Source organism: Bombus terrestris, chromosome 2 (genome assembly GCF_910591885.1).
Source record: "Bombus terrestris chromosome 2, iyBomTerr1.2, whole genome shotgun sequence".
In the NCBI taxonomy this organism is placed as follows: domain Eukaryota; kingdom Metazoa; phylum Arthropoda; class Insecta; order Hymenoptera; family Apidae; genus Bombus; species Bombus terrestris.
The window spans coordinates 15,237,006-15,264,753 of record NC_063270.1 but is presented as its reverse complement, the minus strand read 5'-3'; the positions used below and the strand labels follow the sequence as shown (position 1 = coordinate 15,264,753).

General features: G+C 39.9%; 1 protein-coding gene across 5 annotated transcripts in view; it reads right to left on the bottom strand.

Annotated features, from left to right (window-relative positions):
* The window catches only part of LOC100643312 (tyrosine-protein phosphatase 99A), a 427,034-nt gene that overhangs the window by 59,912 nt on the left and 339,374 nt on the right, over nt 1–27,748 (bottom strand). For all 5 annotated transcript variants that reach the window (XM_048413708.1, XM_048413707.1, XM_048413710.1 and 2 more), the window contains one exon: nt 26,674–26,797. In XM_048413708.1, coding sequence (XP_048269665.1) covers nt 26,674–26,797 — 124 coding nt within the window. The remainder of the gene's footprint in view (nt 1–26,673; nt 26,798–27,748) is intronic.

Sequence of the window (27,748 nt, the reverse complement as noted above, 5' to 3'; positions counted from 1 at the left end):
GTTTCAAACCCCGTCTTCCATTCGAATACGTTCTTCTAATTGGACAGCGGAACGGTTTAATCGAGTTGGTTACAATATGGAAAAGCCTGCGGTGTTAGAAGAAAAAGGAAAATTGAAACCTCTGGACGACGAAACCATTTTCGACGACCATCAAATAGGCGGAGGGTGAAGGGCTTCCGAAATGTAGGAACCACCGAATAGCGCGGACGAAATTAAAGGAAGCAATCGATCAAACGGGAATTTAGCCGCAAAACCATTTCGCTAAACGAGCCATCGTGTTTCGTTCGGTTTTAAGTAATTCTTCCCAAACCGCGCTGATTGGGACCTGAAAATTTCATCGGCGGGTTAATCCGGTGGTAACTCGTTTCAACGTTAAGAGAACGCAGCTTTGGCGGCGAATAAGATCGATCGATGAAGATCAGTTTGATAGCGGCGCCAAGTTGCAACGGTGGACCATCCACGGCATTATTTAACAACGAGGAACGGAGGGAAGCACGCTCGGTACAATTACTCCCTGATGATTCGCAGCTGAGAGTGCAGCCGCCAGTTCGTCCGGAAGCCATTTCTCGGGAATTTCGCGCCTTCCAAGGAGAAACTGCGGCGCAAATGGAGCAGCAAAGCCTCGTAGATAGAAAGCAGCTAACGCCGAGACGAGAGCAGAGAGGAAAGGCGAGACGATGGTTCTTCGCTGGTTGATGCGGACAAGGACGACGCGATAATCGAACGGTCATTTGCTAAAACGCAGCGCCGCCTCGGCCAGGAGAATCAACAGCTGACGTTTCTCGATTAGGCGCCAGACGGGAATGGAATTGCAGTTCCCGGGGAAAGGGTTGTTGCCGCTTTTTGGTCGACCTACTTGCGAATACGAGAGATCCTCCGTACATTACTGATAACGACATGAAAAGATAATCGTTCTACGAAAGCGGCACGTTCCGGCGTAAGTGATGAATTCGGTTTCTTGCTTTCGCTCGACTTCGGGGGAAGAAAGATCGGGAACTACTCGCAAGGATGGGGGTAGAAAACGCGCGAAGTTTTGTAGGTTGAAAGATAAAAGACAAGCGAGAGAGACAAAGAAGGGAACGAGGGAAAAATGGAGGGATGGAATCGTGGAATAGAAAAAGAATCGATGAAAAAAGGTAGAGAAAGAACGAGGGTGAGATAGAAGGGAAGAGACAGAGGATTGAAATCGATTCGCATTGGAAACGTTAAAACGTTTCCTGCGTGGCGGTGGTGGGATACCAGACGACGAACAAAATCGAGGATGCCCCGTCATTTATGTAAATAGCTTATCCACGGGTTGTTAGATACATAATACTCTTCAGGTAAAATCTCCATATGAATATTGCGTATAAATGCGCGTGGTATAGGCCTGTTCATATGTTAATGCTTTTCCAGCGAGCCACGGCAACAGAGTGCAAATTAATGTCGAGAAATGGAAAAATCTTCTATTTACATCACGTTGACACGCGCATCCTCCGCTTGATATTTCCGCGGCGGGCTTCTTGTAATTAGCATTCATCCGCTGGGAATCGCGGTGTCGAGTGACGGTGCGCCGAGATTGATTTATGGTAATGCTTCGTCCCCCGTTCGAAAATTTCGACTACGCGACACGAACTCTAAACGAGCGAGGGTTGTCTTCCACGTAGAATAATTCGGTTACCCATTAAGTCTCTGCCAGACACAGTTCTTTCATCGCGAAAAGTGATCCGAAAGTCTTCCGTTTTACGACCCAACTACTCCTTTGTTTCCGGCAACTTTAACTATAGTCGAGGCTACAACAAGAAGTTCTCAGAGTTAATTCTGACCGTGGCAGTCTTTCGACGCACAATCGTGAGGGATTGATCGCGTTTGACGTGGTATGCCTGACAATAGAAAAGTTTCTGAACGTTGCTGCCTTAACCAGATGCAATCTTTTGTGCTGAAAGGAACCTGACTGCGCAGACACCTGAGAGATCTACTGCACGTTGTTGCACGATCATGCGGAATTTGGAAATGAGGTCGTGTCGTAAAAGGTATTTTACGTGCACTGAAGAAAAGAGACTACGAAATTAGGGGAAAAAGAAAGGAAAAGGAATTAGGGGAAAGAACTGACACGACAGAAAAGAAAAGAATAAGCTTCTCATGTATTTACATTTATAATTATTCAAACTACTTCAGAAATGGATATTGCTTGAACAATAAAAATTTAAGACTCGTAGAATATTTATCCAATGGTAGAGTTAGTTGGAAGTGTTATCGCATTAATAAATAATCGTCTGTATTAAGAATAGTAAGAAAGCTTTATTTAGCGTTTGTGGAAGAAGTGAAATAAATTATAAAAGCTGTTAAATTGTTCAAATAACCATAAATAACTACATTCATACCCTCGTTTACAAGTATTGGGACATTTTCTGCTTCCATATGAAATCCAATATCCGATTTAGATTATTACAAAAACGATTAATAAAAAGTATATCAGACTTTTACAAATATATACGATAAACATTGGCAAAAGTCATTCATAAAGATTTATAAGATTTATAAAGAAATGCATTAATAATTATGCTTTGGTCCTACAATATTCTAATTCAAATCTCATTAAAAACATATGGGATGAAATTAACAAATAATTCTGGTCAATATGTGTCTAAATTTAATTTGTAGAATCATTTATGGTGGAATCAAATAACAACCAGTATAGGAGAACTAATGATACGAATATTGAGATTGATTGAAACAATTATCAGGAGATATAACGAATATTGTATTAATATAGATGAATTTAGTTTAATTATATATAATTAATGTGTTTATTATTGTAAGATTAAACACATGAGTTCTATATAGTTAGTGGTTTCATAATCCTAAATGTCAAATACATAAGTAATATTGAATGTAGAAATTCTTTTTAATCTAAAAATAATATTGAACGTTAAATGTATGAGTAATATAGAATATATGAGTTTCTTATAGTCTAAAGATTAATTCTTAATGATTTTAATATTTTTAATAAGTGTTTTGATAGGTAGTTCTAAACCTGGAAGTACATTCGATAACAAGTAGGGATATCAAACGACCGTGTTACTAAAACAATTCCGAGGTTACAGAGCCCGTGTCAGTCCTCGACGTACTCGTAGTCCAGGATCTCCATTTCCGAAGATTGAGCTCAATTTCAAACTCATTTCATTAAGGGGATCATCAGGTGGGGAATCGCGTTCAGCTTCCTTGGTATGAGTCGTTCAACTTTTAGGTCGCTAGCCGTGGATAAAGCTCGCGGAGAAGAGAGGTTAATTAAACTAATGCAAAAGTATACAAGAGAAGAAGCCGAAGGGAAATATTGAGAGTTCGTATCCAACTTGATCTCGACCAGCCGTCCAATTGAATTTTCCTCCAAGAAACTCATCTGAACGAATATCCTATCTTTTCTGTTTCGTCGAACCATTCAACCCTTCCTTTCTCGATCATTTACGAACATATAATCAAGTAATGTACGGTAGAATTATATCAGTAACTAATTTGAAACGTAATTCTTCAGACATTCATCATATCTAAATAATACGTGGATAATTTAATGACGGGCACCCTGGGAGTTCGATAACGTGTGTTAGCTCGTTTGCTAGCAATGAATAATTTCATGGATTATAACTTTCGCAATCGAATACAGTTGCAAACTCTCTGATAGTTCTAGATAATCCAGCGTTGTTAGAATACAAATTACAATGTACTCGTTAAACGTATATGATCGATATAAGCTAGGAAAGAAGCAAGGAAAGTTCGGTGTTCCATTACAGTTAATCTTTTATTACAACATGAGATTGTATCCTGTTTCAATTTTCACGAGCAGATCTATTCTTCATCCTCTAATTTAAATAAAAGCGTTGTTGAGCAAGGTCGGATACCATAACGCTTCTTTCGTCGGCGAATCAAATTGAAACAAAATAAAAAAAAATAGAAAATGAAATGAAAAGAAAACAAAAATAAAAACATACATGAAAGGAGAACCAAAAATACAATTGAAGCGAAACGTATTGTTTGCGTTCGGTGTTTGAAACACGTAGAATAATTGCATTAACAGATATTAACTGGTGCATGACGATGCAAACGTATCTAAAAAATTGTATCAGTTAGCGCGAAAGAACAAACAGACTAGCCATCCGTTTGACAGTTGTATACGTTGATGTGTTCGGTTAGAAAATGCTTTGACAGGGTATCTCGATCTTTCTATCATATTCTGCACGACATGGCAAACGAATTACAAAAAATAACTGAAAAGGAAAGGATAAAGACAGAGGAGAGAAACGGAAAACTGGAAGAGATTTTTTCTTAGGGCCAACGTTATCGCTTGGGAAAAATCGACGAATGTTAGCGTGAATTCAGTAAAACGATGTATTCGCATTAACTGGCTCAAACTAATTTCCACATAATTACGAAAGACCATATTGGCCTTTGTTGACTCCGTAGTCGTCCAAGTAAATCTGGTAGTCAACCAACTGAAGGAAACGTTAGAGAGTCCCGTCTAGTCGGTCAAAAATTACGACACCTGATTATAAGATCAGTAACTTGTAGAAATAACGAACAAAGGGCAGAACAAAATACAATAGCTAGCTAGAAATAGGATGCAATTAAATCATCAAATTGTATCGTATGTATAATTCACACCAAGTTCTCTTTTTACCGTCGTTACATTTGCGAGACAATGTCAGAACGCGGGGAGACAAAGATTGCTTTGGGAAATGTAATAAAACTTTCATGTAACTCCATAAACTGTACAATTTGGCTCGTTTAATTCTAGATCAATGCAAATTGGATTGGCCACAACGTCCCGGTTACTGTCGTCCACGTCTGATCGGGCACCGTCCTATTCTACTTAACCGGTTCGACTTCGACATACTCTACTCGCCAAACTAAGTACAATAATTTAGATCTATTACGTTACATCACGTCCAATTTCGTCACGCTCAAATCATGTCCTCTTTGACTTGTCTGATGAGTTTCAATCCTGGTCAATACTTTCAATTCAACTTGTCAATATAGTTGTTTTCGCTTGTCTATTGTAGGAAGAGTAAATCGAGGATCATTATTTCGACGTCTTGCCCGATTTAAACGTTGCCAACTGCATCAAGTACTCAGCGAATCGTCAAAGTTTATCCAAAGAACGATACTTCTCTACTTTTACCGACCACAGAAATAAGATCGTTGCCCGATGGGAACACATTTGAAGATAGCCATTACTTTACGATCTTTCTCGCTACTTCGACCATAGCGCCGTACCGTGAAAGTGTGTAATCCAGAGGGGTTAAGTGTGCTCGATAGACCGTTAAAGGCAACGACTATGTTTGCCGTGTCGCGCAAGTTACGTTCCAACTTCCATAATGCGAGATTTCAGGGAGAGAGAGAGACAGAGAAGGAGAAAGAGAGAGAGAGAGAGAGAGAGAGAGAAAGGGGTGGAGGAGAGCGGAAGGAACGATTCTCGAGAAGATTACGCTAGATTCGATTGCGGAGACCACTTCTCGTTCATCAATATACGCTGACCATTTACGAATAAATAGCCGGCTGGTGAACAATGCTTCGCAACGTGTCGACCTATTGAAGGAATGAACCGTGACCGAAAGAATGACCTCTCGGCGACGAGTGCCATCATCGTGTTTCAACTGAAAAACCTCGAAACTGCGACGTCCCACAAAGAATACTAAAGCTATCTATTCTTGTTGCCTGATCTATTTCCATTGAACTCGATTGAACACGATTGAACTCGACAGCTTTTTATTGAGCGTTATTATTACTTATCTATTTAGTTGATTTCATTTTGTTGATTTGACTACGTGGATTTTTATAAGATATATTTTAAACGGCGCTTTATATTATTTGTCAAATATAAATTTTCAGTAAACTTCGTCCCGATATTTTTAGAAATTGTTGAATGGAAAATGAGTGAATAAACGTCAAACTCTTAGCACTTTAATCAATATCCTCGATCAATCCTTTGCGAGATGATACGTCACAGGGCGATACTTGGCAATATAATCTCCCCTGAAAGTCGTCAGAGTTGTTTTTTAAGTTGGCGGAAATGTAGGCGTTTTCACTGAGTAAGGGAAAGTGGATGCTTGGAGGGCTGTACGCACCCTAGATCCTTAGCGACCACCTAAAGCCTCGAACCTCGGTGACAAGGTTTCCGATGCGTTTCGATTGGGGCGTTCTGCAACTGGTTAATTTGGTGAACAATTTCTCTCGGAAATCCGAAGTCCCGTTTACATCGCAAACCTCGTTTTTCAGCCCGCTCCTCGCTTGCAAAATTTTTAATTTTATCCTTTTACTAAATAAATATATTCGGTAATGGTGATATTCATACCATATTGTTTTGGTTTAGCAAATGCTCATTATAACGAGCTTTGCTTCGGGTAAAGTTATAAAAGCAATTTAAAACTCGTTCGAAAAAGAGTAATGAATAATAATATTAGTATGAAGTTGAAGTTTCCATCATTAATATTGGTACCACTCGGATTTAAAAAATCATTTTCATGGTTCAATAATACCCTTACAGTTCAACTAAATCAAATTTAAAAAGAACTATGATTCTAAAGCGAAGTTTCTGAATTATTACAAAGTTCTACGACGAACCGATTCAGGTCATACTCGCTGTACTTTATATACCGCGCTGGTTTTATTCTTAAAAAGTCCCTGGAAACGGCGACTATCGCGCGCAGCTTTGTAATTGAGAAGCATGGGTGAGATGCCTCGACGAGGTTTATAGGGAGATCGGCGTTAATTATTCCAATGTGTACTAATTGCTGATTCGGTGGATTATCTGGTTATCTACTCGTGCAACCAGTCTCTATCTTTTCTCTCTCACTTCTACATTTTCCCATCTCTCTCTTCTTACCCTGTGGCGCTTAACGGCTTACACGGCTCGACGCGGTCACTTCAAGTTTCACGGAAATTTTTCGATCGAATTTCCATCGTTCCCATACTTATCTCGCCTTCCTAACGAGCTTTCCTTTCGAAACGTCCTTTTCCCTAAACGACGTTCATTTTAGAAGAAAAGAAAGCGTCCTAGAAGCATTTCAGACGCATTATTCCCGCGTTTACTCTCGCCGTTAATGAATCCACAATTTTTTAATGCGGGTATATACGCCGCGTAAATATCACGGGAGCATTCAAGCGAAATAGCTTGGTAGCTTATAGGACGAAAAGTAGCGGATAATAGCGGTCGAAATTACGCTGCCGCTGCGGTTAGTTAGTAATAATTAGGGCGTTAGCAATAATTAATAAGAACGCGAAGCGAAGCTAGCAGGGCAAGCGGAAAGGGAGGACAGGTAAAATACTTTTATTCCGCGCAATCGTATTATCGTTCGGCATCCGATTAAAAAGATTGCACCACTTCGATGCCGCTCATCCGGACATTGTATTGTCCAATCGGAATGGTAACCGGTCGAATCTATTTTAACGAGAGACGAGAATTTACAACAAATTAATTGCTAATTAATTTCCAACATACCGGGAGGATGCACACTTTATGAACGTATCAGTTTGGACAACTTCCCTGTAACCTGCCTTAATTAACTTACTCGCGTCAGTTCCCTTATACGTTGTATTTGATTATACGGTAAAATCAGAGATAAAAAGGGAAATATTACTCAGGAGAAAGTAGAGACAAAAAAGAAAAAGACGGAAAAGAAAAAGGACGAAAAATTTGTTCACGTGGAGGAAAAATAAAATCTGAATTGACGAGGGTTCCAGCGGCCATCATTATACCCGCAGTTTAAAAGGTTTTAAGTATCCAAAGGCTTATAATACCGGTCGAGGCTGCCGGGACCAGGAAGATTCGCTATGGACTAATCTTCTTGAATTTATGGACCCGCCCGATAATGTTCCCGCCTTCCTTTTACCTTAATTCTAGCCCAGACTGCTCATTCCGCTCTTACGAATTTCACAGGCATTTTTCCATTTCCACCCCGGGCAGAGACCGTTTTTTCCCTCGTTTCCCCTTTTTTCATTTCCGTTTCGCATTAAAATCCCTTGCCCGGTGAACAATAGGGTTTAACGTGACCGCCGCTATCGATCTCGCATAATAACTTAAATGTAGTAACGTACTTGCCTCTTACGCTGATCACTGGCTTTTTATGCTCCCATCATATCGTAACCTCTCTCTTTGGCTTCACAGCCGAGGGAAACAATTCCGTCAAGTAGTCTGATGACATTTCTGATATTCGTGTAGTTATTCATTAAGCAACTGGGACGATTCATTGCTAACACAAAATATTGATTCTATTACGTTACTAATATCTAACTAAATTAAACTAAATATCTACATCTTAAAAGATAGGGCGATCACGAATCAAGAAAGATTATAAGGGCGGGTTTCAGCAAACGTAGTTCATTTTAAGGTTAATGAAGTCTCTTATTAAGTGTTCCATTATTCCATTATTTTAAGATTAATCTGGTTTTTATTTGCCTCAATATATCTAACTCTTGTTAATCTTGTTTAATGAACGTCATATAGTTATTTTAAGGCAATTTGCTGGTACAAAATATCACACATACATTAACTCGTTATGTATGATATTACGTCATTATTTATCTACGCTCAACCTGTAGGGTTCGCACCGTACTCGTGATGTTCTCGTTATGCCAGTTTGCTCGCATCAGCCATTATGACAAAACGAATGCATCAGGTGTCACGTATAATCAGCTTTTCTAATATTTAACTCTGAAACAGTAATTCCCGATCACGCAATTTCTCTACACTAATCTCTACACAATATGACCGAAACGCTACCTATCTTTTTCGAATCGATCGAAAAATTCGCTAACATCCTTGCAATCTCGACTTGCTCTTTCCTAAAATCAACACCAGTTTTATACTCGACGAAACAGAGAAACGAATCGAGTTAGGGTCCGGAACACGACGACGCCACGATGAAACGCCAACATTTGCATTCGACGGATGCGAATCTTTTGCCGTGAATCAAAAAAGCCGCGCGCACATCGCGCGATCGCCGCTTTTTCTCGGTGGCGAATCGCGGCAATTTCCCCGGGCGATTTACCATTCGATTTCCGGCCTCCTTTTTTCCCGAATGAGGCCGAGGGATCGTTCTCGGAGGATCTTCCGGCGTAATCCGCGACCGCGATCGATAGATCCGCCGGACACCGGTCATTTATATTTATGGGGGTCCGTGGATCCGTGAGCTGTAACATTATTCAGCGGAGGGTAGGAAGAGCACTGCGACGGACAACGCGGCTCGTTAAAAATTGAATCTATCTGCGCGGCCGAGCTTGAAATTCAAATTCGACGAGGAGCAGCTCCGCCCGCCGAACCTTCCAGTCTATAATCGATACACATAACGCAACGCGATATTCGCGGTGAACAGACGATCGGAGCAGAGCGATCACCCATCGCGTGATACGGCAGAGAAAGAAATAAACGTTGCCAGTTGGCGAATCGAATGTGATAAAAAATTTCAGTCGGTATTGTACATATATTAACAGTAATCGATTCTTTCTATTTACTATTACGTTAATCTTCATCTTTTTGTATGATAATTGACAAATTAATGATATTGATAAATTATACATTGTAGATCACACATAGATTTCTGTCGTACAATTTTACTAGCTTTCGTCAAATAGAGTATTCAGACAATTTATAGTTTATACAATTTTCTGACATGTCTGTCAGTGATATGATTCGCACTATATCAGTTAAGGTTAATATTTTAACGATTATGAAACAATTGCATAATAAGTATGCAAACAATATGTAATACAAATACGTTAAATAAATGATGTATACACAATAACCAAAACTAAGAGGCTTTCGTAGATAAATTTGTTTGTACATTATCCTTAATATTCAAACCAATATCTAGATTAATTTGAAAGATACAATTTAACTAAAATCATCGTTTACAGTAAAATCACTCCGTCCACAAAGTGTCAATCTGTCTGTTTATTGTTGAATATTTCTTTATAAACCTCGCTATATTTGGTAAAGTACGAGCAGAATCAAAGGACAAAGAATATTTGGTGTCGAACAATTACAGTAAGACCGAGGATGATTTTTAAGACGGTAGCCATTGTCGTTCGGTTGACATGTTTCCCCGGCGGCTTTCATTACTTTTAATTCTATCTTGCGCTGATTACGCTGGGAATACTTAAGCTGTGCACGGTATTTTTTAATTACGGCTGATGCACCCTCGTAGATGAGCCAGCCGGCGCAGCGTTTCATCGATCGCCTCCCAGGGCCCAGACTACTTCCTCGAATATTGCAAAACCCTGAAGAAACCGCGAAAATCTTCACCGCGACCGCTCTCTCTCTCTCTCTCTCTCTCCCTCTCCTCTCTCTATCGAACCTTCTCTGGATGGTAAAAGAGAAAATGGAAGGAGAAGGTGAAGGAGATTAATTTCACCCAGGATCTGTTCGAGGCAGCCAGACATACCTACGCATTGTGATCGCGATGGGTTGAATGAAGACCTCCTTCAACAGCCTTAAAGGATACCAAGACTGATTAATTAAAAATAAAGGTGAAGAATTTAACTAGAGAGCTGCTTAAAAACGTCGCTCATTCTTCTCCCTTACGAAATTTCTCCTAAATTGGTTGAAAAACTAACCCGTTGGAATTTCTGGGAAATAAAGGTAATTACAAGAGCCTCGAAGCGGCGCTCAGAGCACAAACTTTAAGGTACTTGTACTCAGTAACCGGCGCGTTAGGTTTAGAAAAGCCGTTTAACGGAGCTATCCTCCTTAATCTCTTTTTCAAAGCTGCTCCGTACCGCGCCTGCCATAATGGTTATTTACCAACAATAATTTTAAACGGATCGATCGCCTGAATTTACTTGTTAAATAGACTCAACGATAATTCGATCTTTCGAAATCTTCGTAGCACTGGCCGTTCTTACCTTGACAATTTTGCGATTAGATTATCTTATAATGCGAGCAACAAATTCGACACATTGTCATAGCGAAACATTTTGCAAAAAAGAAACAAGTTTTGTTCTGTTTCTCATTTTCCAGCAATTTTCATTCGATGGACCTACAATCACGTATCACTCGTACTTAACTCTAAATCATATTCATGACACGTTATAATATATCGGTAGCTATTGTAATAAGAGCAATAAATTTTCCTGTTAGAGATGAACAAAATAAAAAATTCTAGAAAGAGGGAGCAAAAATTTTCACGGGAACATGCAAGTAAGTGGAGTTAGCGTTTCTGGACGGTGCACAAGTCAAGTCAGATTAATTTCCTCCGGATCCAACGCAGTCAGACGTATCCGACGCGTTCTGATCGACCGGTGAATGGAGCGGTCACGCGGTTTATCTTGGCCGGCGAAGGACACCGCGACGTTGACGATTAATCGCACGGTCGAACAATGGAAAGTAACCCGACGGTTTAATCTGCGTCTCGAATGAATTAATCGGGGCGGACAGGCGGTGCTTGGTACTGTTTCCGGTTGCTAGGCGACACAACCTCACGCCGGCTCCGTGAAACGCCAGTGTTTCAACGCCGTTGGTCCGAATGGCGTCTAAGAGCTTTCTAATTCTAAGCTGCCTAATCTGAACGCCACTTCTGATTTGTCCCCGGGCGATTAAACGTTTCCCGTGCCTGCCCCGTCGCATGTTTTTGCCCTGCAGCGAGCGCCGCTGCGATCGATCGCGAGAAAACCAGAGAAAAACTGGAAGAATGAATATCCGGCGTTGACGTATCGCTGGATGTTCGCCGGAAACGCGTGCTACGAAGTTTTAGCGCCCGCCGTAACTCGCTGGTTATGGTTTTTCAGAGCTTGGGTCAAGCGCCGAAACGTCGTTGCGGACGGAGATTTTCATTTCTACTTTTTTGTCACTGCTTTTTTCCCTTTTTCTTCTTTCGCTACGGTAAACGAGGATTTTTCAAGAGAATCGCTTTTAGAGAGTGGAATGTTAAGGTGGAAAGGTCGTGCTTGATTTTTTAGATTTCTGTGTAGGTATGGTCATTAAAGTAATGAGGATTGACTATGTAGAAACTCGTTCTGACTTCGAAATTAACTTTAAATGGCAGGCAGATGCTCCCAGACTAACGCAGCTACTGGATGTACGGTTAGCTTGGTCCAACACTGAAACTTCGTTATGTATAGGTTTGGAGGATAAATTCTGAATAAAACTTAAGATATTTCCATTAAAGACATTTTCATTGAAAAAGAAACAAGATTTATGTGTATACAGAATTATGTATACACAGGAAAGCTCTATTTATTGCTACTTGATCTGCTAGTTATAATAAAATTCCTATATTATTATATTATTACCTATATATTTTACATTATACTTTTACCCTTAAGTTGTTGTACACAATATTGACAGAGTATTGATTCTTTTAGGAGCCACTCCAACGAACGTTGATTCAATGATCGAGAATTAATCTCAGCCGATCTGAGCCACATATCCGATTTTTGAATGATACGATTCTCGTAATTGAAAAAAGAAACATTCACTATGAAAGGGTTAGTCGTGACTTGGGTCAACTTGTCATATCACGGAGAACGACATCCAAAAGGAAACTGTAGAAAAACATGCAGCTTTTTAGGGTGCCATAAATTAGACTGTCGTAGATACTGTATCGGTCACTAGGGGCTGATTATTTTGTAAGCACGATACAAAGAAGGTCATTCCTGGTCGAGCCATCCATGAGAACTATACGGAACATTAAAAAACTGCAGATTCTATTCTACCTTTACCTTATAAATTTTCACTAAGCTTTAACGTCAAAAAGCTAGTCGCAGCAGCTTTAAAACTCTTGATACGTATTTGCAGGGACAGCGCGAATAGTCGATCGGTGCAATAGGTCAAACGGGGGTAGGGGGAATCTCATCGGACGGGGCCTCGTTAAAAACGCATAACTCTGTCTAGGCGGAAGCCGAAGGAACGTAAATTCCATAGGCAGTCCGCAGGGAAGAAAGATAGGAAGCTTATTCGGAGGAAACGTCTGGCGAAAAAATCGTACGGAAGTTGCGGACCATGGAAGACGAAAGTCGACGTCGACTGGAAACGAAAATCGGAAAGGTGGCGGGGTAGAGGGTATGGTAGAGGCGTGTGGAAAAGGCAGGAGAAAATTCGGTCGGCCACAATTCCACGGGTTACTTCCAGCACATATTTTCAGGTTAATGACAATTATTATCCGGGCCGGACACGCGCTGCTGTCTGCTGGCCGCAGTTTCCGCAGATAATTGCATTATTTATATGGCAGTGGGTGGATCCGGTCAGTTTCTCCTTTTGGAAAACGCCGGAGCTTTTTCGTCGTTTTCGTGGCAGGAGGACACACGCGAACGCTGCACCACCATCATTCGAAACGCGTACCACAGAAAGAGAGGAAATGACAGAACAGCTTTACGGTAGAATGAACTGGACGTTTCACGCGAGGCTACGTGTTGGTCGAAATGTCGAATGTGGCTTCCGGATTTATTATTCTTTCCCAGTCAACCGTGGGACGAAATAATATTGGCTGACTCCGGCCGTTGTTTGCTTAATTCCCGTGGTATCGCGCCGGCCTGTTTGATCGTCGCGCTACGCTACTCTCGAATGATAATTCTCGCTCCGTTAAATTTCATTGACTGGTGACATAAAATTCGTGCCACCACAGCTCACTCGTTTCTTGTTCCCTTTCTTAGTTTGATTATGGAAAATTGGCATAGGAAGTTTCCCCGCTGACGAGTATTGTAGGTTTAGAAAATGTTTAGGATGAATTCAAATTTTCTAATTATTTCTCTATGAATATTAACTCTGTTCATTTTCAACGGGACCACATTCTGTTATCGATAGAAGCTTCCTTAAATCAGAGAAAAATGTATGTACGAGTTTTCGTTTCAATTGTAAGATAAAATTTTCTTGGATCATTGAAAGATTTCTTGTCGGTTGCGAAGCTAGATCGAGATATAGAAAATTCGAAAAGTACACAAGTGATTGACTACAAAATCGACGATAATTCAAAATCGTGAATTTCCAAAGTTGGCTGGTCCATCCGGAGTCAATAGAAACGATAAACAATTAAGCCAACTACGATCTCATACTATCGGTTCTCATTAAACGTTACGCGAACAATACGCAAAGGCATCGACGTGGTCCACCGGTGTAATGCAACCTAATTAAGCTGACAATAGATAACCAGGTTGCATGGGACCGTGCGCTCGCGATTCCAATGGATATCCCGAAGGAGAAGATAAGACCTTTGAAATATCGACAGCGGCTGAAGGGTGTATAGAGGTCGAGACAGAGAGATAATCCTCTGGAGTAGTTCCCGCCACGGAGCTTAACCAGTCAAGGATAATCACCGTAAGGCACCTCCTATATCCACGTAAAACGGTATCGACGTCGGCGATCGTCTCGAATTTCAACGAGGCCGCAATAAAGATTCGTCAGACGGTTACCCCGGGAGTCCTCGATGAACCGAATTCAGCGGCTTTTTCCTTTTGCCCTTTTCCGTTTTCTTCATCCCTACCTCGCTCCAGGAGGGTTTGGGACCCCGTTGAGAGATTACAATCCGCGAACCGACCAGGGAATTTCTCTCTGGATTTGACGCCACCGAAAATTGAAGTCGCCTGAGACGCGCGAAGGGCTACGCGATGACTACCTTTTCTTTGCTAAAATGTGCACTTTAGAAAATGGCAAGGTTCTCTTGATGAGAAAACAACATCCCTTGTTTCTGTTATTTAAACTTTAATCTGGGAAAGACGAATTGACTTATTAACATATCTGCGGACTTTTACACATTTCTGTGAAATTTGGAGGTGAAAAATGCACAAAATGCACGTAATATGCAAAAATATATAGAATATACAGGATATAGTACTCGTTATAATATTTAATAAAACATATTTCTACATAGTTTCTGTTTTATTAAATATCTCCAGAATGACATGAATTTGTATGTTATTACGTTTGTATGTTTTAACTTACACGAGTTGCTATTGTTAGAGATCCACTGCTGCATCACGTATTGTTTTATTTGTAATAACATGTTAATTTGCATCTAGTGACATAAACTTATGTGTCATGAGAGTCTCATACTGTTCGTTTAATGACATATGTGAATGCGTTATACATCTTATTTGAAGAAATTTTGAACTGAAAGAAGAATATTCCAAATAAAGGATTTTGATCTAGTACAAGCCGTCAGTATAATTTTTACTATTAAATAAGCTTAAACCGCTTTCGATTTTGATCCTTCTACAGCTACCTTTGCATTTATAAACTGTAAGCGTAAATTCCGTTTTTCGATACCCTATATTATTTTTATCGATATTTTTCATTCACTTCCTTTCCTGATATTGTATAATATATATGTAACATATGATAGAGTACACGTTACAATATTTTCTTTCTCTTCCATTTCTATATTCGAAACAGTATTATGATAGTAAATTTAAAAGAGTGCGGTTTAGTTGAGGAATAGAAATTCCCAAAATTCATAAATCATTAACGTACATGTTAAATGATGTAATTCATGAATGTCATTAATTTCATTTCAGCAATGATAACTTCAATTATCGTTGGTCATGACCTATATCTGGACGAATAACGGGTGAAGGTTAATTCCCACGTAATTAACCAAAGTGTCTAATTACAGTTGATACATTCTATACTTCAAAATGGGATATGTGTCAAATAAAGAAGAAAGAAAATTCCGATTCCATTTAAATAGCAGTTTGAAATATTTGATAAATTGTTCACACGCAGCGGCACAAAGGCAACACGCTAATCGCAACCGATTGGCGGAATCGATTTTGTGAAAGCCAGGAAATTTCGCGGGATGAGAAGCTGTGCTGCAACACGGCGAGGATTTTAGTATAGGGGAGTTAACGGTTTCTGAATTCCCACAGGTTGGAACTGCGAAATCAGGCGTCGGGAGAATCCTCTAATCAGCAGCTTATCGACACTTTTCAATATGCACACGGGTGGTCCTCTGTCGCCCCGCACGAAATAAAGATTTAATTCGATTGCCGATAATTAGTTATCTGGCGTTTCAGTGGGCCACTAATAACTGGATTTAGCGTAGAAAGCCGGCGAATTAGCAACTCGTCGAAAAGCCGTAATTACCAGCGATCGTAATGCTCGTGGAAAGCAGGATTTCAAATACGCTTCGGTAACAAATCCGTAAATTACGCACGCGCGCAATCCGCTATTTTCTGCTCTACTTTACTTGTCAAAATTTCACCTGTCCAAGGTGTAATGTTCTCGGATGTTGCAAGCAACTTTTCCCATAGCTTTCGTAGCGCGACGCTTTAAAGCCTTTTCCATCCTAGACGACGTGGGAGGCAAAGGATGAAGAAGGAGAGAAAAAGGACGAGGCGAAGTAAGAAAACGAGTGAGCGGATTTTAAACCGTCGAAATCTGGGAAAATGTCGTTAAGCCATGGATTAATCTATCCATAAAGGTTCGCCACGGCGCGGCCGCATTACCTGGCCCGGGTACAGATATGCAAACGAGCTCATGCTTCGCTTATCGTACGCTTATCGATTTTCGCAACGTGTTTAATGCCGGTTGTCGGTAATAAAGTCGAAAGATCGATGCCGGGAGAACCAACTTTCGCCGCAAAACTACCTCCTGGTTTAATCGTAATAAACACCAGCTTCGTTTCAGGCGGTCGAAACGGAAACAACCAACTCGGCGAATGAAGTTACACACGCCGCTATTTTGATTCAGTTTCGCGTTGATACATATATACACAGAGTTTCTGTTAAACGTTGATAACGTCAATCGAATCGTAGTCGTGTAACGTGTGTGTGTGTGTACGCGTTAACTATTATTTGGCGTGTAACCCGGTCATTCGACCTCGTGTACGCTCGAGCAGGAAATCGATCGAGCGCGACAAGATTTATTCCGACATCAGCGTTGCCGATTACGACCATTGATCCTTTTTTTTCTTCTACGAAAAACCTTGCTCCTTCTTCCTTCTTACCTTTTTCTATTTTTCTTTTTTTACTTTGACCGAACAGAAGTGGCCAAATAATTCGTGGTGAGACTGCATCATATTTCATGTGGCTCTCGATTCAGAGACGGCCGCCGGCTAGAAGAATTTATTAAATCGGTCAAATTTATAACCTCCCGGCAAATTTTTCAACCAGCTCGTAAGACTGTATTTTCATCGCGCGCAAAATTGATTTCGCGCCCGCCGAAGGCGCCAGAATTGGCCCGCTACCCTTTGAACAGAGAGAAAGTGGCCTGCGCACTCCATTCGCTAAAGTAGGCATTTAATCGCACCGAATAAATTTTACCCGCCTTAATAAATCTTCCGACGTCAGACCAGCCCCGATCGTCTCGCGTTTTTTTGAACTATGCACGGAGGCGCGCGCGCGCGCGCTATCACGCTTTCACTCACGAGCCACCCTTCTGCGCTCGCCCTCGGTAGCACCAGCCGTTGCCTTTTCCCACATCCGCGAATATATTCCGCGTCCCTGGCCACTCCTCCCCTGTTCCCTTTTTCTCTTATTTCCGTCGACCGTGAAATTGCTTGTCCTATGCGACTCTCGTCGCTCCCTCGTCGCCTTCTTTCCTCATTCATCTTCGCGCGGCGGTTCGTTCTTTTAAATCATCTCGAAAGGCGTCTGGACGCATTGCCGGAGCACCGTGCATAATTAAAAGTTCTCGTTTACCTAACAGCTCGGCAGAGGCCGAGGTATCCGGAATGTAGATCTTGTGTCAATAAATTTATGAGCCGATCCGTGTCCTCTAATTTTCACGAACGATTTATCTACCATTAATTTCTCTCAAATATTTAAATACTAAGTTTGAGACTGTTTTTGGTTCGAGAAGAAACCGTAATTGATCCATCAAAAGATTTTCTTTTCGATAAGATTACATTAGACGGTAAGTTAAATTCTATTCAATAAGTATACCTAACACAGTATGTTTCTTCTCAATATTTTTAATGATGAGGAATCGAAAGCTTGCAATCGTTAGGTGCTTGAACGAAACAACTGGTAGCTTTAGGAAAAAATGGAGGCACATTCGTACGACCATACGTTATTCAATAAAATATTACCTAACTCTATAAAAATATTCTCTAAAGCCTATTTTTTTTCTTTTTTTTTTTTTTTTTTTTTTAATATAGCTACGAACATTCTAATCAACTCAATACATTCAGAAACGAAAATAAGTTGGATTGTATTGTTTCCATAGTGTGGTACGTTTCCTCTGTTCAAAGTTTGTTAGTATTTATTCTTTCGTATCAGGAAACAACTATCGACGTCCGATTAGAAATTATAGCTTATCGTTCTCCGATTGCTTTGAGAAGCAACGATCTTTGCAAGAAGCGCAACACGATCGTCGAAACATACAAGTACATTCGCGTGAAAACTAACAGACAAAGTGGAATGATTCATAGTAGTTATCCGTAGTAAGGATAGCCAAGTGGAATAGGTCTGTCTTTTCGGTGGCAGTGGGCCTCCCGAGGATCGAGCCAATCAGGATCTTTATAATTAAGTTTTCTGTCTAATCTTCACGATGGCCGATTAACCAACGTTCCTTCTACTCTGTATTTCCCCTCTCCATAAACATGGCAATAGTACAATTTCTGGAATTAAGCCGACTGACCTCGGCCAGGTATCGCGCAAGCAAGGGGCTCGTTGATGGAAGCGGCAAATCTCTCAGGGATTTCTGACAAGGATCAGGACGTTTGCCTGTTTCCTTTTCTTCTTTTCCTTCGTTTTCTTCTCAGTCACCTTAATCCGTGTCCGTACCGACCTCCCTCGACTAGAAAGACGTATCAAGAGCCAATCCTCTCCGCGAAAACGTCTTGTATTTTCGATAATAGCGACGTTTCTTTTGTTCTTTTGAATCGTTGTCATTTTAGTTGACTATTAGGTAGCATTGCAAGTGCTAAGCTATTGATCAAGTGTGATGGCATTCATACATAATATAATGGCAGATACACATAAAGACAATTATTTTTAGACACATGAAATTTATTTAAATACAAGGCATGTGTATGTGCTTAATTATAATATTTATTGTAAATTTTTGTGACTTTAGCGAGTGATTTGAGTATATATCGGTTATTCTATAAGTAGGTATTAGCTCTCGTTTTATATTTTCCATCTCTAAAATCAGATACTAATTGCCAAATATAATTTTGTAATTACAGAATAATCACAATATTAATTACGAAATAATTAATATCCAAAGCACACAGCGAAAGCAACGTTTCACTATAATTGAAAATTATTATGTTATCCACTGTACACTCCTAAACTTGATACAGACAAAGTTTTATCTTTTTATTCCAATTACATTTATTTCGAATATCATAGATAGTGTACCTCCTCTCACAATTATAAAATTAGACAATGAGAACTTTTATTATGGCACGAAAAAATCATACCTTAAGTAGATTCATACATATGTATAGTATCATGTGACGAAAAACATCATGATACAAATATCAAACCGATAATGTAAGTACAAATTCTTAACACACGTAATAAGCATCTTTTATATACCGATCATCCTTTTCACCACTGATTTTCCTCAAACCGTCTACTTGGCAGTAGCAGGTCAATAACGATAAAAAGTTCCTTTCGAACAACAAAAGTACCGGATATACGTGTCCCGTTCGAAAACGATTTCGCGACATTTAAACAATCCAATATCTGCGAGCACGGATACGAAATATTTCCAACGATCAGGGGAGAGCACTCGACGATAGCGATCCGATTGAAAAGGAGCCCGGCGAACATTCTCTATGTTACTTTCATAAGCGTCATCTGTGTCCCCATTGTTCCCCGACACATTGTTTCATCAGACCACGCGTACAAGTAATATACGATCACAGTGAAACGGGTCAATGGTTCGTCGTACAATATCCTTTCGTCTCGTCGAAACGAAATTAACGAGATGCTTTCGATACAGTTGATCGACGACAAACCAGCCACTTAATGAACGATCAACGAGGTGGTTTGTGACGAGGTTAGGGGTCGGGGAAGGCCAGAGTCGTCTTCTCCGCGTCGCGATTCAGCGTATCACGTAAATGACATTAATTTGTTATTCAAAGGGGAGCGGGGTAAAGAATGCAGTTATGTTGGTCGTAGCCGACGATGAAATTATATCCATTAAGTCTAAGGAATTTTTCATGCGGCCGAGTTCTTTACCCTGGCGTCAGCTGCAGGATAACCTCGAAGGCGGTTTGAAAGAAATGGGAAGGAGCTGAGAAAATGAAGGCCGTAGACGCGAGACTTACGATGTTTAAAATTTGTGCAAACGTGTCAGGTACCTTGAATTATATTGCGATGTGAGAAAAAGTAGAGTCCTCGAATTTTGTTGTCAACACTTTGTGGGCAAGTCGAATCGTTCATTTCCACGCTTAATTTTTCACAATTTCTGGCTTCTTATAATCTTAACAAAATTCCATTAGATTTTCTATTATATTACGCAGCTAATTTTTCAGCTAAGTGTTTGAAAGGTTTGTCAAGAGAAATAAAATATTCGTATTTTCGATAAAGATTCACTTTGAAAAATTTTGCTTCGAGGAAGATGAAAATAGCAACATAAACAATTACATGTTCGTAATATTCAATTTACTCTTATGTTCTACGTACGTCGTAGTTCTTTCCCCATGTAAAACTAACCAGGAAACGAAATGATTTTTAAAATCAACTTTCTACGAATGTTTGGTCACACGTAGGTTGACAATTACAAGACGCTTCACTCTACATTCAGAAAAATCATTATTTAAGCGCTAAATGGTAAAGAAATAAAGCGTGAGAAGATCGTGGTGGTTATGAGATTACGTCATTCACATTTGACTCAATTTGTCTTGTAAATTGTTCTTCATTCTACGCGTTTGATTTGGCACCGCGGCTAACGAGTTTATGCAATATTTATTTTTAATCCATTCAAAAACTGTCCCAGCTCCGTTTTAACGAATTCCGTCTTCGTTTGAATAATGTATTTCGATATTTGCTTTTTTTTACCGTACTGGGCTTACCGTGTACTAATTGCTCGATTATGAAGAAAGTAATCGATAGCTGAACGAGCGTATTTGTTGACTCATGCCTATAACTTGGTAGAGTTGGTGTTTATCGAGGTGGGAGCGTCTATTCACGAGGATCGGACAAAGAAGCCTGATAACACGACCTTATCCCGGTGACAAGTGGATCGAGCTTAAATGCTCTGTGTAGCTAGTGAAAACAAACCCGAGTCCTTCAATCGAACAAAGGGCACCCACACGTACTACCTTCTGATCGTATATCGCGCGGTAAGCTCCGACTTGGGCAAAACTTAATCGCAATCGCTGGTCTCGATCGAACAAAGCTTTCTTCTGATCGGAAACTTTGTCTGTTTTATGACCTTGTTCGAAAAATTACGCAACGCGAAGTTCTTTTTGTAAGCAGATAAATTGGAAACGCTAGGAAGGATAGTCAGGAAGCAACAAAATTAATTCGAAACTGCAGGTGAAAATATAAATTTTGAAAATTGGGAAGTCGAACTGATGTCAAGCAAATGATGCTACGTGACAGATAAATAAAAGAACAGTACTTTTTAGTTAGAAAGAATGTGAATTGTACACGGAATATTGTGAAAAAGAAGTAATAGGCGGTAGAGTAATTTACTTCGGCGTTTAGAACTATCGCGTGATGAAGCCGCGATCGTAGATACTAGCTAGAGTAAAAACGATAACAAACAGAAGAACAAAAGGAAGGAAGTGATATGTAACGTACAAAGAAATAACTTTGCCTAATCCTGTACATTTTTTACCATTCATTCTCCCTTTAAATCGGTAAGGCTGATAAACTTTGAAAATCCATATGCATTCGAATAAGAAACAGTCTACACTATTATTCAAAAATATATAGAAACATGGTTATTTTGCATAAGATACATCTTGAATTTCTACGTCGTTTAGAAGTTTAACTTCTTGATTGTAGTCCGAGTAACGATTCAATTATAGTTAATGTCAAGAAAGCTTAAACGAGTGTAACGATATTACGCAGATTACACGAGCGGCTGCGAATGAATTATTCGAGGAAATCGATTGGTCCCCCGTAGTAGCACGAAGATTGATAGTCCGCCCAGTTCGACGGACGCGAATATAGCAGAGGATTACTTTCCCGTCGACAGTTCATTAAACCTCACAGAAATAAAACTCTCGATGAAAATTTAAGGACATTTTGTTCTTTTTACGCGAAAAATCACAATTCTTTCCCGTCTTTTCTTTTCTTTTGACAGTCAATGTTTGGCCCATTCACATGTCCGCAACGACGTGATCCTCTGATCATGTGATCGTGATGACATATTTCCCGATTTTCCATACCATTGGTTTCAATACTGTACAAAACCAGAAGAAAGTCTTCCGAGACTAATGAGAATGAAATATGAAGAAAACGAGGTCTTTTGTTTGAGGAGAGCGTAACAGAATTAGCAAAAATGTAGAATCGAAATGTAAATCGAAGAGCTGTGCTGTTAACTGGATTAGGATTTCCTGCGTTTAAAACGGTCCACTTTCGCCAAGTCGAACAAAAAATCTCAACGTCCACATTTGTGTTGCAGGTTAAGCCACTCGTTTTCGGAAGTAGTCGTCCGAGATCGTACATCGTTGGTCATAATTATCAGAACACTTTCTCGTTACATTTATAAAAAAAATCTGTCAAGTGTTACTTTATTTTGTTTTGTTTTTCGTTACAATTAAAAAATAAAGTCAGCGAAAAGCATTCAATTTGTACTAACTATTAAGTGTTTTAATATTAAGAGTCGGCAGTATTTATTTTAAAGTTTCATTACATTTATATTTCTTATAGGAGAAAAAAGAATACTCGCCTTCCTCTCTCCCCCACACAATGCTATATGTACAGGGATAATTTTATATATATGTAAATCTAAAATTTTCAATTTTCATCAAGAGCTATCTTTTTCAGCTTTGTATAGGCTCTATCTATAAAAATATAAATTTCTACAAACATCTGCACTCTAGTTTCTCTCTAATAACACTTCGAAATTGAAACAAATTTTTCCCAGATCACGTTCCTCTGTTTAAATTCGTAAAAACGTAAAATCACATAAATATTCAGAATGTATTTTAATAAAATGTAATACTGTCATGGAAATATTGTATCCAATAACGTGTCATCCGATGAACCATTATGAGCAACGCAGAGACCAATTGAGATTTAATTATTAAGCTGGAATGGGACCAGCGGAGGCGGACTTTGGCGGATTTCGCACGTACGACCATTCATTTCGCCGCACGGGAATGGCAGTCGCATCGTAGAAAGAGAAAGAACGGTATCTTGTGAACAGAAGGGAACGAGAGGGTCAGGCAGGGGGAAGATAAAACGGAGGTTCAGAGGGGACGGAATTCTTAATCAAGTTTCTTTTCCGATCCTCTTATCCTCGTTCAACGGGGCCAGACAAAGCCGTGAGAGTGAAGAGAAGTTATAGGAAATAATATATCAGCCGGGTGTCGTTATGGTCGCCGAATATTGAAGTTTCGCCCGCGAACCACTTCGCCTTGCCGCTCTAGCTGGCAGGCCCTTTCAGAAAACTATCGTAATACCTCATAGAACTTGGAAAATATTAGTTTTATAATAAAGTTCGAACAAACTTCCTTCTTCGCCTTCCGTTCTCATCCCCCTCTCACTCTCTTTTTCCTTCTCTTCCTGCCTCTTATCCCTTTGACTCTCCCTCTCACCCCTTCTCGCGCAACCACGCGGAGTTTCCATCGGAGCCACAGACGGTCTGCAGTCATTTCGTCCGTGGATTATTAATCTTTGAGGAAATCAAGCGCCGTTTTGACGAAGAATTCCTCACAATGCTATGTCCCGACGACGATTCTCTCCAACGGCGAGCCACGCCGCAACGTCGAAACTTTCTCCAGCGATAAACGGCTCCGTGAGTTTCGAATTAAAAATCCGTCGTCCCTTGGGTCCAAGAAAGCGGTCGTTATTCTCTACCGACCAGTTACTTCTTAGCTGGAATCTTCTTAAAATTTTTTAACCACAGAACAGAATCACTGAGATGCAGGTTTGCAACTTGAATAAAAGAATGTTTTATTTCTTGGATATAGTAATATGTACTTTGGTTTTCATATCTTTGTTATTTGTGCATCTTCCTACATTCTTTGTATTCTATAATAAAAATTGTTCTTAAACGATTTGAAATCGTTTTTTACGAGATGAAAATGTTTAACGAAGGCAATTGTCACAGTTTGTTTTAAATAGGCTGGTAACTCGATTGGACTACAATTTATAAAGTTTTGTTAGATTAAAGCTTATAAAACTTTTTGCAGGGAAGACATTTTCAATACTGTAAATCACTAAAAATTGTAAATTAAGAAAAATGAGAAAAACAACAGTAACGAAAAAATTGCATTACTGAAGAATACAGATGGAAGACAATCATAAGTAACGATGAATACTAAATTTTTAAGATTAATCGACAAGAATTTTAATTAGAACAAGTAACTCGGTTCTTTTCCAAAGAATAAGGTGAGCGAAACATTTCAGTCAATAATATCACGACTTATAGTATTTACTAATAATATCTTTGCATATAATGTATAGGTTTATTCCTTTATTGCCAACAAGTTCACAAGTACTTTTAATCAAGTTATTGCTGAGGCGGTCTTCGGGAAATTGAAAGATATTTAAAACCGCAAAGAAGGCGGATTTAACAGGGAATCCTATTAGAGGACTGATTTACGAGCTATGTAATTTAAAACTATTTACGTAGCGTTACCACGACGGACTGGTGGCTATTACATTGAGTCGCAAAACTGTAAAAGAAAGAAAAAGAAAGAAAAAAGAACAAAAGGGCGTCAGAGATGAAAATCGAAGCGCTACTTTTCGCGCCGTAGATCCAGCTTCCATTGTCTTCCTTTTTCAAAGGCTCAAACTAATTTTCTTCCTTGGCCAACCCCCTGCTGCTACGGCCTCGTCACCCTGTTCCAACCACTGCTTCTTTCCCTTTTCTTCATCTACCTCTCGTCCATTTTTTGCACATACATTCGCCACCTTCATTTGGCGACGCGGTCCACAATAAAAAAGAAGTACGAATGAAGAGCTACCGGAATGAGAGATTAATAATACAAACGCATCACCGTTATTCTTCATGATCGACGCTCACGGTTCATTCGTCACCGTAAACGATTCATAAAAGGTGCACATATTTAATATAGCCTGCCTTATTTATTTCTTTTTTTTATCTTTAGATTCATTGCAAAAGAATTCAAGTGCAAAACTTGGAAAAACTAAAATTAAAATGAAAGATATGTGAAAAAACATATCGCCGACGATAAAAATTGAACAGCTGTGCAACTGAAGTCTATAGTTTATAATTTGTCGTTCATCAAATTATGTATGGTAGCGCAATTAGACAATCGATAGAATAAACTTTCGCAATAACATTCTTTCTGTTCCCATCGTTTTTCCCTCTAACAATATAATACAAGACGAACAAGCTTTTATATCCACGTATTTTACAAAAAATCAATTTTACGAAAATTGACGTATTGGTTGTTTTAACAATTCTGGCAATTCCAATATTAAACAACATTTTCTGATAGGATTTATTAAATAAAAGGAACTACAGGATAAAATTACTTGCGTTGAAAAGATTCGCGCCGATCGTAGTGTTTGCGATATTACAGAGATCACACCAAAGAGCAGGACAAAGACGCGTGCGGCAAATTGAATTAAACCGGCGTTATTTACAACGCGCCGCGGAGTGGTGCAGATTTACGTGCGGGCTTCGACGAAAGTTATGGTAACGACCGAATTCTCTTCTCGCAAGTTGGCACGACGAAAGCTATCGGCAAAACCGAACCAGTTAGTCGCGACCGGGATGAGGAAATGGCTAGAGAGAAGGGTAAACAGAAAGGATGGCGAAAGACTTTTCCTCGCCTTTCCCTTTCTTTCTTTTCTCAACTTTTCTCGCTGCTTCCTTCGTTCGGTCCAATTTCCTTCTGCACATTTTCCTGCATTCCCGTGCGCAAACCTCGCGAGTGGTCATTCGATATACGTGCCACTCGGAAATGTCGATAGCGAATTTCTCCGTGGAAAATCGGTGGAACCAGAGGGAACTGGGGATAAGTGCGAGCGTGGGGGCCTTCCTTTCGTACGTGAACAGAGAATGAGACAGAAGGGGAGGGCAGAGTGGTCGAAGAGCGAGCTATAGAGAGAAAAGAAACAGGAAGAAGCGAAGTAAGAGAAAAAGAGGCACAGAGGGATGCGGCAAGGACGGGAGAAGATAACAGGACCGGGAGAAGCGAGGGAGAACAAAGGGTGCTTATCGACACCGCAGTTCTTATCCCTAGTAACTCCTTTTATTTTATCCGTTTCCGTTTCCCGAGCTACTGGGCTAAAGCCTCGAACTCGTAGCTTGTATCTGAAAGATAATCAGACTCTGAGACGTACTCGAATGCAGACGGCAATTTTAGGCCGCGTCCCTTGTCCCTCTTGTGTCGTTTTCTCAAACCAAACCAACGAAAATATCATTGATAAAACAAAAACAAACGAAAATAAGGAAGGTGGAGAGAAGAAATTAACTGGAAGACGACAGAATATTAACTGGCAATGAGAGCGAAGCGCTGAAAGTTAGGAGTTTGGACGTTGGAAGTTCTTAACGTTTCAAGTCCATCGGTTTCGACCAGATTAATTTCCTTTGAGAGTCGGATGGTACGAAGCAAGCCGCTGTTATCGGGTGGAAAGTGTAGTATCAATATTTAAACGACTTACTGAGTTTCGATGACGTAGTACAGGATAGGGTTGTTATGAGAATTACGGCTCGCCACCCAAGACAGACGCACGGACCTCGACGTGAAGTTCGATATAAGAGGACGGTCCGGCGGATCTGGCACATCTGAAAACAAATTTCCAAGTCTCAGCAATTTAAACAGTTTTATGGCTACCGATGTTTTTCTTACATAGCTTACACAGCTGTATTTCTCGCAATAACATTTGAAGTTTTAACAATCAAACGAAGCGTATTGCAGTTTACTTTAACTTTCTTAAGTGTTGAGTTAAGGGATAAAGATAGAACAAGTTTCAAAGCATCACGACTATTGGTTTCCCTGTACTTCCTGTATTTAAAGAAATTTAGATGACTTTGGTAGAGATACTACAAGATCGTTCATTATTATTAAACCGTAGATATTTACGCGTTTACGACAATTGTAAATATGCAAACATATACAAAGATAAACATCAATATACGAGATATACATATTTTCCAACATTTTAGGGGCTAAAATGCTTTTTTCCCAGCCTCGCTGTTTCTTCAATGCCTGTAAACATATGAATTTGCATAAACATCCGCAGTCTAATCGTTATTAATATATGTCATACAAAGTAGAATTATGTATTAACATCGCGTTAAATATTTTTGTTTCTTTACTATTATTATTTAGCGCTTCTTTTAAAATGAATTTGGAAAATCGCTATTTGGATTGTTGGAAAAATAATTCGCGCAAGAGTTGGAAGGTTGAAAGTCTCCCCTTTAACTCGCTGGTTGGGGCATTTTATCGTGGTTTACAAAGAGAACAAGCTTTCGAAGGAGTCATGGTCTGAAACACCGATCACGCCCGTTGCTGTAACCAGCGTCGGATAAGAGTCAGGCATTTAATATGCACCGCCATGCAAGCCACGGAGATATAACAGTGCGCGCACGTCGCATAAGATCATAAATGAGAACGGAGGGCGCGCAACCCTTGCACGATGGAGTCGTCATCCTCCCCTGACCTCGGTCGTTCGTGCGTTCTAACGTTTTGCAGCGGGACGAGAAGCTGGTCACAGTTAACTTCCAGCAATTAAT